Raw genomic sequence first — 12,022 nt, 5'->3', positions numbered from 1 at the left:
ATGTATATATATATATATATAAAATGTCGTTTTTTTTGAAGCTTTAATTTTTACATTAGTAATGTTATCGTATCTTGATATCCTTGAAAGATATTTTAGCACAACTTGATGTGCAACTCCTTACGATTTTTTTACAGATGATGATAGTCACACATTCCCGATCATTTGCTTTATCTGCACTAACATGTAAACAATCTTCGTTTACAATCTTTTATTTCTACCGCGTGTCACGTAGTACGTCGCGATGAAAATTAATTAGATGAGTTGGTAATCTGCGCGAGACAAAGTTGCTTCGATGCACCTTGCAAAAGAAAGATAAATTGCGAGTTATCATTATTTATTTCAAAATTTGCATGCTATTTTGGATAATTTAAACGAGAACAACTTGAACGAGAACAACTTGAACGAGATAAAAATTTCTTTAACATGGAAGGACAAGAAAATCAATTCACATTTATCAGTTTACCTAATCGAATTTTTATTTCTACTTAACATTTTATCCGAATGAAAAATGAGTATATTCGACATGATATGGCTCGATCATCTGACTTGTGATTTATATTTGCCCAGATGATTCGTTTTTTTTAATATTTTGGACAGGTATTAAAAATGTAAAAATAATCCCTGTTCTATATAATAATTATATAAAAAATTAGGTTTTGGAAATGAGTTTTTACATAAAATATAGCTTGTATGGAAAATAAAAGATGTTATTTATATAAAGCTCAATAATGAATTTGAGTTATAGTATATTAAAGATCTAAAACTTGTGTTCTTACAGAAGATTTTTAATATATTATAGCTCAAGAATTATCCATTATTGAGCCTTGTATTTATAATATCTTTTGTTTACTGTATTATATATAAAAAGAATTAATTTATTTTAGAGATCTAATTTTTCATATAATTAGTGCGGTAATCCTTTTCCCATTATTTTTATTATTTAAAAATTAAAAGAAATTACATTATAAAGCAAATAGATATTAGAAGACTTTAGCAATAAAGGCTGAAAAATATGTGACAAAAAATTGTAAAGTTAAATAAATAATTTATAAATCGGGATATATATATATATATATATATATATATAGTTTTACTTTTATTATCTATAAATGTCACTTTTTGTGTATTTTTGTTCAATTATACAATTATACATTTTAATTTTACAATTATACATTTTTGTTGAAATATTATATAATTAATAATCAATTAGATATAATTATAATTTTTTATTTTACTGATAGTCGGGCGTGTCTACAATTCGTTAACTAAAGTAAACTTGCATTTTACTTGCGATCGATAGCCCAAATATAATGTAGGTATTACGAAAGGCTTTGGTCGCGTGTTTTCATTTGCGAGTATTAATTATATTTAAACGTACTTACCCTCGTTTCTCTTTGTAATGACAGCTCCATAGCTATAATTCAGCCAAAAATATAAATTTTGAGTTATGCGAGATTTGCATACAAATATTGACTGAATACAATTCAACTTGGTATCTAGCAACTTGCATCAGAACTGTTCCTGGTACTCGAAACGGTCCATTCATCTTTATGAGACGAAAACTCATAAAGAAGGTGATTCTAAAATCTATTTTCATTCCTTCGTGTATTGATTAAAGCGTACCTTGTATTTCGCCTCGATTATGCGGAATAATAAATACGAGGAGTCGAACATGAATATGCATGCGAGTTTTATTGCATCGACTTATTCGTAGAAGTAGAAAAGATATCAACGACAAGATATTATTTACAGCCTTCGTGTTTGCTACACTTTAATCTTTTATGAATTCGGTTCTGTTATTTTCTCGATAATTCGTAAAAAGTATTAAAGGAGAAAATTTACAATAATTCATTTGCCTATAGTCGATCTACATTAGACTTATTCCTAATTTAGTGAAAAAGAATATTATGATGAAGATTAGTTTCGCGATCGAATGTATCAAACTCGTTTAAATTCAATACATTTAACAAGGCAATTAGTTGCAAAAGACTGTGAATAAATCGATTCAGTTATGGTCACAACTCGTTAAGGCTGTTTTCTATAATGGCGATAATTAACACGCGATAAACAAAACGAAATCGGAAGAGACCTCGCATTTCTTAATATTTTTAATGTCGTTTCTAACCGTAATTGTTAGAATAAATAAAAGTGAAAATTTATGTAATACACATTAATTTATGCGAATCGATAATTTATGAACAATAATGCTATAATTTGTCGTTAAAATCGCAAATATACTGCAACACCATTCTTTATACATCTTTCAATAGTACCTATGTGAAGTTGACCTCCAACAAAAAATTTTTCTACAATTCATTCGATGATTTATTGTTTGTACATGTATGTAAATATCAAATTTTTGTTTATACACTTCCAACAAAAAAGTTATTCAAAAAATAATTTTAGGCTCGCATTAATTCTCCCAACTATTAGGAGCAAATTAAATCGAAATAGATCTCAATCAATAAATTTTTGTTTGCATATTTTGAAACAGGCCGTTTTTTTGTTTGCGTATCTTTTATAAAAGTTATTAATAATCAAAATTTAGAGAAATGTGTGCAAATGAGCAATCGAATAAGCTATAGAAAATTAATGTTTTGTAAAGTTAGAAAGGCTAATTTTACACAGGCTAATTTTCCTAATAGCTTTTCTAATAAAAAATATTCATTATATTTATTTTATAAAATTACTTTGTTATACAATATTATACTTTATCATATTTTACTTCATAGCTTATCACAATATTATATTATAGCTTATTATAGCTTGCAGTGACGTATTAAAAAAGTCTATTTAGGAAAATCGCGATCAATCGTCATTGTGTTGGGAGTTATTTGATCAGTATTGGCGATCACCGTTTATGTTTCTTTCGTTCTTTTTTGATGTAATTGCTACTCTTATGTTCTCGTCATAACCGGCGACATGATCATTTTAACCCATTCGCGAACTTTCTCCATGTTCTCGCTTTCACCGATCTAAGGGAATTCGCATTGGTGTGTTCGAGTGGCAAGATTGATTTATATCCATCTGTCCATATCACAGAAAAACTTTTCTAAAATTTTCCTCCCATTTATGAGCTCTTCTATGTATAAATTCCAGTATCTTATAAATTGTATTTTAAACCTATGTTTCCAAGAGATGAATGAATAATAGAGGCATCTTTTTATGCAAAATACAATGGAATGCAATACAATCACTAGTCTATTCTTCTTTTATCTATTGTTAGTAATTGTGTCTTGTAATATAGTTTACTACAATTGGAAATCGACTTATAGCTTTTTGAGTTGTAATCTGAAAATAATAAATTTTCAAAATTTTACAAAGAAACAAATGCGTTTATAAATTTAATATTTTGGCTAGTAAAATTTTGGTAGTAAAATTTTGGTAGTAAAATTTTTAAAAAAAGATTGAATAATATTATTATTGGACTATCGATTTTTCTCATGTGTACTTGCCGCACAAAACGTAGATGAAAGTTTAAATAATAATGATCTGCTCGTTATTGAAAACACAGTATAAATTCTATTGAAAGAAACGGCCAAAGACGAACTAATGATAAAAGATGTTAAAATATTATTAATTATATTTAATGTGTTAGGTACATTAAAAATTAAGCAAAATTAAACTTTACGAAGTTTTCTTTGGTCACGTATAATTTACAAAAATATAAATTGAATTAAACATAATAAAAAATTAAATGTGATCACAAAGATAAAAAGAATTAATAAAGAATCATATTTAATCATAAATAATTCTATAATAAATAACACAATTTAAATCCATTGTCTTAATAATATTGTCACCTAAATTCCGAAATAGAATATAATGAATTTAAAATTATAAGGATGAGTAGAAAGAATTCTATTGATATAACGTACTAAAAGCCAATATAACTAAGTGAAAGTATTGATGATTTTCTACTGTTAATCCATTTATAATAATTCGTTGAAACGTACGTATTATGTGTAGAGCTATTATGTGTAGTGATGAAGTTAGAAATGAATTGGTAAATCATTGTAGATCCATCAATTAATATGAAAATATATAATGTAATGTAATGTAATAAAGATTGTAAATATTATATCATTTCCAGGAAGCCAATCATTTGTTATCATTTTGACGTCAAAATCGATTTGCTATTTGGGTTATCTGTCATTTATCAAAATATGGGATATATTAAATATATAAAGAAATATATAAAGAAAAGAGAAAAAAGGGGAAATGAAAAGAAAAAAGATAGCATTAATAAATATACTGTTTTATAATGGACATTAAGAGATGATGTATGGTGATATAAGGTGATATATATATATATATATATATCTTTTTCTCTGAATATAAAATATTTTATTTCTAAAATATATTGGGAAATGTATGTAAAGGAAAGATATTTTGTATTGTGAGTCCTCTTTTGTAAATCTACAACTTATAATTTATAATTCTGACATCAAGGAGCTTGTCATCGACGAGAGAAATCGTTACGATCACATTATCGTGGATGATAATTATTTCGGGGAAAGCTTTTCTCGATCGAAGAAATTGCTAACAGCGTTTATTCCTTGTGAATTACAAAATTTAGTGGCAAATTGATGGTTTGGAGAACTACTCCGAGTGTCATTAATGTCATTGCAGCACTGCACAAAAGTTATAAATAAAAAGTATTAATAATTTTGTTCCGAATTGCAGTAATTCACAACATATATTAAATTCTTGTTTTAAATTAACAGTTGCATCGAATTTGAGGAGCCTTTAAAAATTTTTGAATAAATTTTTGCGTCTGTTACGATTAATTATTATATTCTAACGTATATTTATTTTAATTATTTATTTTTACCGTTATAATATTATTTTTATTTTATTTAGCTTTAAGCTTGACATTTATTAATAATTTATAGAATTTTCTTTTTCCTATTATAAATCTTTTCCCTTTTCTTTGTATTATATTCTTTGTGCAGGACACGATGATGGATTGTGGAGGAGATAGCGGAGAAGATAGCGGAGGATTGGATGACTTTGTCAACTTATCCACTAATATCACAGATAATTCACGTACAATACAAGGTAATTTATTTATTGTACATCTTTCATGGATTTAAATATTATCTATATGCGTTACAAATATTCGTACTTACAATTAAATAATTATATAATTGTAAAAATAATTTATTAATGTAATAGATCTTATAATCGACAAGGAGTTCATTAGGCAAATTTCAATGAAAACGTGATAACATTTGATTATGTTTACGCAGTATGTTAATTCTTTGTTAACGTGATTTAAAAAAAATTACATTGTTATTCAATTACGATAAAATTATGATAAAACTTGTATACTTGTATTTTTATCATGTGTTTTTGCCTCCTCTTTTTATGAAATTATTTTCCGAAATACGGAACAAATTCAAGTTGACCCATGGATACGATAAATTTGATCTTTCTTTAAAACTTGAAGTAGAAATATTTTACGACGTCGTATATAAGGGTGTATTTGCTGTAGAAAGTTTCTCGAGCTTTAGAAAATCCTTATATTCCAGTGAAAAACGTCGCTAGTATTTCCTATAATACCATTGGACCCTACCATTTTCTTTTAACGAATTTTTTTTTTTTTTTTTTAGCAAGAACACAGCCAAGTAATTTTTGTTTCTTTGCAATTTGTCGTAATAAAAATATTCCGTGAACAAAATTATTATAATAAACCTATAAGTAAACTCGTAAATTTTTTTCGGTTTTTATTCGGTTTATTTCTTAAAGTTTTATTTAACATTAAATTAATTGTAATAATATATAAATAATAAATATTAATTTATTAGTCATTTTTAGAAAAAAAGAGTAAATTCTGCAACAATCGTTTTCTTCTTTAGAAAAAACTTTAACAGCTCATATTTTTAATATAATTATATTATTTTATTTAATATAATATAATTATATTTTTGTGTAAACAAAAGTTTGTTTCTTTATTTATATAACAGCTTATTCATATAACAGTCTAATTAGTTTACTAAATTGAGAGATTTTCAAGATGATAAAATGATTCGTCAGAATAGGAGCGAAATATTCAAGTCGTCTCGATTAAAACTTTTAATAAGGTGCAAATGACGTAGATACCTTTTGTAATAGCATAACACTGCGAAACTTTGTACGCGTATTTATTCGTAAAGCGGTACGCGCGAGTGAGCCATTAAAATTTATTAGGTCGACGTCATTAATCACGGAATATAAGTTGGATATTGCTCGCTAGGAGAATAGCTTTGCGTTGCCGCTTATACTGCAGCTCGGCCGATCTTCTCCTGAAATATGAATTCTCTATGCTAATGTCGGCTTTCTATGTACGTACAGCTACAAGAATTTCTATTCGCCAACAAGAATTATGGTCCTCCTTCGTCAGAGCAATTTTAGACGATATCACTTAAACGATATAGATTATAATGTAACTTCAAAATGCACGTAAACAAATTTACGGCCGCCGCGACGTCGATTGATTGACTGCGATAAAAACTGATCTGCGTATAATTTAAGTCACAATACGCCATATCATTATTGACGATCGAGAATAATAATTTTATAGTCGTATTATCATAAATTATTTATTTATGCGTAAAGCACGAATAATTTCGTTATTTAAAGATTATTTCAAACATCAGATAACAACTTAATAAACATTTTATAGTTTTCAAACATCAGATAACAAATTAATAAACATTTTATAGTTAACACAGGGTACATTTTATACATTTTATAAATTATTTATTAGATTAGATTAGAATACAATTAGATGAGAATACAAAAAAACGTTTCGATAAGTTACGACAATAATCGATGCATAGTCTTGAGATAAAATGTCGTAGCATTTATGGTAACTATTATTTTCTATCTATATTGCGGTCTACATTTTATAGGGATAGAAACAAACGGTTTGTTCGTTAAGTGCCTTTCAGTCCCTTTAAATCGTTGCTAACCTAACCTAACTTAACCTAACCCAACCTAAACTAAACTTTACATCCCGTAGACTATAGGAACAGGACATTTAAATGTGGGTATCCCTGTGGGAACGTCCGGCACAGAGAGTCGCATTAATGCCTCTTGAAGAGGAAGAGAGAAAGAAATGTTTGTCCGAAAAAAAGAAGAATCAACGAACTCGCTCTTGCGACTGGTCCAGACTTTTCTATTATCGTCAAGAAAAAGAAAAGAACAAGTATGATGGTCGTAATATACGCTTGTCAGTTTGAAAAAACTGTTGATCAACTACCCTCGTAACGTCGAGAAATAATACAAAAATAATGAAGACATTAGATAATTTATTATCTAAATATTTTCTTCCGATTTTTCTCGATTTTTTTCGTTACTTTGAATTACTATTAAATAAAATAATTAATTTGTATGTTTTATTTGTTGAAAAAATTTTATTACTATTTATTACTATTATTTTTTTTACATGAAATTTTCATATCGCATTTTCAATCGCGTTTTGAAATAATGTCTTTTTATTGTTTTAATTTTTAATTCGATGTATTTATTATTTTAATTATATTCTATTTTTTATACATATATATATATACATATATTTTAAAATTGAGCTAATTTTCTTTAAATATATTTCTTCATTTATTAAATTATTTTGATAACTGTAACGTTAATAACATTAATCTAGTTAAATTCTTCTATTCGAACTCTGCGGCTGAACGTACTTAATCGATTGCCACTTTTCGATCAAAATCGCTCCCGTTCCCAGGAACAGGTATCTCAAAGTTACCCTCGTTGGAGAAACGACCTTTTCGCTCTCGCGGTGGTGTGTGAACGGCGAGGAACACACACACACACACACACACACACGTACGATACCGATGCAACGAATCACATTATGACACCACCACACACGGATGAGGGAGATGAGAAAGCGGAGAGGACTCGTGCGAAATGCGGCGATTCGCAGAGCGGATGCGACAGGGTGTGGGTTTCGGGCGACAGGTAGTTCCCGTGGGACGTTTATGGGGCAGGATTCCCACAGGACCGCAAAACCGGGCCGTCGGCCTCATTGCGGCGGACTACTCATCGAATCGCGGTCCGGTTGTTACAATAATGCATTCTCCCGGTCAATGTCGTTGATTCAACGCGAGAGTCCGCCGCGTCTTTATCGCATGCAATGCACGTCTGAGATGTCTCGTCTTTTTCGGGAGAATCTCAATGGGTGTCTGGCGACTTAACGAGATTCACAGTGGATTACCATTCGCAGAATCAATTTCTTTATACGTCTGCGAAATATTTTTAATACACATTGTTAAATATCAAAAGGGCAATGGTAATCCAATCTCTTAAGTTAAAAATAACATTTTGTTATTTTTTACTTTCATGTCAAAACATAAATTTGAATCCATTCACATGATATATTAATCCATTTCTGCGATTAGTTTCAAAGTAAACAATGTCCATATTAAATGTATGCATTTAGTAATAAACTAAATTTGGATTAAGTTTAATACAGTTTTAAGTTTTTTAAATTAAATTGTTCAACTCCATTGTTTTAATTAACGCCATACCCAGAGTGGCAACCTATAGAAATGATTAAAAATAACTCATATTAAATATAATTTTTTTATGAATTTAATAAGGTACATCTTATATTTTTTAATTTCAAAGTTAATAACATCCATGTTATGCACTTAATAATAATAAACTAAATTTAAGCTTTAATACATTTCTTGAGTTAAATTGTTTAATTTTATTGTTTTGATTAAACTAATAGGAGTAACGAAGTTACAGAAACGATTAGAAATGACTCAAATTGGATACATTATAAATTTAAAACTGTACATTGATTCAACAATTGAAATTATGAAACTCTTAAAATTATATACTATAAAAGCAAAATAAAATCTGGAAAGTTATGTAAATGTAAATCTTATTATTATATTGATATTCATTAGCCTGTTTATTAATTTTTAATTTTGATTTTATTTCATGTGCATCGTCCTAGAATTAATTTTTGCTGTTAATTTCATCGAAGGATACATTACAAAATCGATCCTTTTCTTTGTTAAAAATTTTTCGAGTCAATCTTCTCGCATTAACAGATAATCTAGGCCGTTTGCAACCTGCGTAGATGCCGCCGAACGGTTACTGACCTTGTTAGGCATGGACGAGGACGATGAGGACCTTCTGTCGTCGGAGGAGGATGAGGGTGTTGAAGTAGACATCGATGAGCTCGAGGAAGATGATGAGGAAACGGATAATACCAAATTATTACATCAACTCGCAGCCTCTTTAGCCCAGGAACTCAAATATTCCCAGAAACAGTCCTCGAGTAGCAGAGTGGCGTATCAAGATCAAAGTACGATGCACAGCATGGAGATGTTGCAGGATACGAGTTACCTTGGCCGCGGTTGTCTTCAGGACCAAGTGGATCATCCGAAAACGTCTGTTCGTCAAAACAATTTCGGTCACGGTGATCTTGATTTTTTTGACGATCTCGATGAGCAAAACGCGAATTTCACAAAGTTTACAAATTTTGAAAACTTCCGTCAGGAATCACGCGGTCGAACCCTTGATTCTTCGAGTTTAGATCATCGTCTGTGGACGGACGATTCAGCAGCTACGCAGGCTGCTGGAAAGTCCTTCAACAACCAGCAGGAGCAGAATCTCGATTCCTGGTCGGCAGGATGGGACGCTTGCGCCACCGAGGCACTCCGATATCTCGTTGAGGACGAGGGTCTACCGCTTCATCATCCTACGGTTATTGCCATGAAAAATCATCTAGATCTACAGAGGGAGAGGGCGTTTATTCAATACACCGAGTATACGGACAACAAATCGCAAGACATGAGTCTGCTTCTGGATTGATGAGGCTCTAGAATTAAGGTAGAGAGCGATTAAATTTATTTCTTGCGACGTATCTCGTTGAAGAACTTTCGAGAGAGAAATCTGAGATAAATTAATCTTGTTATTTAAATAAAGCGAGCGTAAGAACATGGCATGTTGTGAAATCGTTTGCGCAAGACTCTTCGCTTATTTGAATTTTTCTTCTTTTGAAGAAAAATTATACTTTTCTTGAGTCATAAAGATTCATTTTATAAATAATTCGATTACTATCTGCTTTTCTTGATTTTGCTACTTTCTTATATTGCTGAGAGACAATTAATTGGACATATTCATTATAATTTTTTTTTGTTGAAAGATTGCGTTGATTGTTAAACATACATTCTGACTGGAGCGTCAGTTTGACTCTTGCTCGCACGTTTCGAATTGGTTTTTCGGGATCTTTCAACGATTATAATATTATTAACTAAAACGTTCATACGCTGGATCGATATGAATGTTATTTCTTTTTCGTAACAAGATGTTCAACACTTTGACTCGTCAACGTGAACGTCTTAATCAAGAATCATAAATCATTAAAAGAAACTACTTCAGCAGTTTTAGAATCATCGAACTGTAGAGAAACGTCCGGCGAATCACAACTAGAATTATTCTTAAAACAAATTCCTAAGTTAGCCTGTCGTAACTAAAAGATGATCGAAAGAATTAAATTACGATAAGCGAGATAATAGAAAAAAGAAAAAGACATTAAGTATTTGGTACAAGAAAGAAGTGAGATAAATATTAGTGATCGCCGACAGAATATTACAGAATTTTTTCGATTATTATCAGACGAAATTTTTTAATACGTTCGAAATTACATTTATGAAAGTAATGAAAAGAAAATGATAATTATTTATTATATACATTAAATCAAGAAATGACTTTTCTCTGTGATTTAAAAGTATCAATTTTTTGAATTGTTGCATTTTGTCGGCGATTATAATCGCGAAACAATTTTAATCGGACCGTATACGAAGAAATTGGCTACAATGTCGACAATAGGAAAGGAAAACGTGTTTTAGCCCCGAAAATATTGTATATAATTCGGATTATAGGCGAGAGACGACGAGAGCTCAGAGATTTAGATAGGAATTTATTCGGTCGTCAGCGAATCTTTATTTGTAAAAGAAATTACAGTATGGAAGTAACGAGGTCTTACGAGGAGTTCAATTCAGATGACCTGAAATGTATGTCTTCTTATAATAATACTAATAAAATTAATAGTTTCGTTTAAATCATTGTTTGCGTTTCAACAATAATAAGTGCGAAATTATGCACGCCGGCCGCTTTAACACATCTCAACCATTATAAAAAAGCTCACCGTAAAACCTCAGAAATTTTCACATCTTGTACTCGTTACTTAGATAGTGCGATCATCATTCCTCGTGTATACGAGAAATTGATCGGGATTGTGCAACGATTGCAGCATCAACATTGAATTGATCCTGCATTAATGAAACGAGCAAAATAAAACAAGATGTACATGAAATTGATCATCGCCAGTGATTCAGGATCGACGATCAACCTCGATCGTGTGTCACTTGTCAAAGAGACTTTACATCGTGATCGGTCATAAAGGATACGACTGCGAAGTGAATGCGGAGAAATTTTTGAGAATTCTTTTTTTCCATGTGATTTTTTTAATGGGAAATAATCGACGTTCTTCCCATGCGACCGAATAATAAGCTGTACATATGTATGATATCGTTTTAACTTATACACGAATATTGTTACTTTTACAATAAAGCTCTGTAGATAACATTGACCAGTAAATAAACGACCGCTAAATTAATTAAGCCCGTCGTCTCGTTCTCGTCTTTCCCAGTCCTTAAACTGAAATTTAGCCGAAGTGGCCATTCAATGCGTCGTAAACACTGTCTTTAGGCATTTGCTAGAAATCTGATTTTTAATTACGTTTTATTTAAATTTTAATTAATCAAATCAGGGGCATAACTCGTAAAAAATCGAAATTTTATCTAAAATATTGTTACTGAACGTTGTGTGTATGTCGCGTTTACATGATGATACAAATAAATGATGTAATACTTTTTTTTATAATAAAATGGAAAGTTTTTATAAGATATTTATCGAGCTAATATATCAGTATATTCGACTATTTTTCTCAGGTGTTGACTTGTCAGGGAAATTTTGTTTTCAATTCGTCGCA

General features: G+C 30.1%; 1 protein-coding gene across 1 annotated transcript in view; it reads left to right on the top strand.

Annotated features, from left to right (window-relative positions):
* The window catches only part of LOC108690424, a 15,014-nt gene extending 4,879 nt beyond the window's left edge, over window positions 1-10,135 (top strand). Inside the window, exons 2-3 of the mRNA XM_018197711.1 lie at window positions 4,959-5,064; window positions 9,101-10,135. Coding sequence (XP_018053200.1) covers window positions 4,959-5,064; window positions 9,101-9,837 — 843 coding nt within the window. The 3' untranslated portion in view covers window positions 9,838-10,135. The remainder of the gene's footprint in view (window positions 1-4,958; window positions 5,065-9,100) is intronic.
* The last annotated feature ends 1,887 nt before the right edge of the window (window positions 10,136-12,022 follow it).

Source organism: Atta colombica, unplaced genomic scaffold (assembly GCF_001594045.1).
Source record: "Atta colombica isolate Treedump-2 unplaced genomic scaffold, Acol1.0 scaffold321, whole genome shotgun sequence".
Taxonomy (NCBI): domain Eukaryota; kingdom Metazoa; phylum Arthropoda; class Insecta; order Hymenoptera; family Formicidae; genus Atta; species Atta colombica.
Note: the sequence above shows the minus strand (reverse complement) of the source record. Positions and strands in the feature narration are given on the sequence as shown.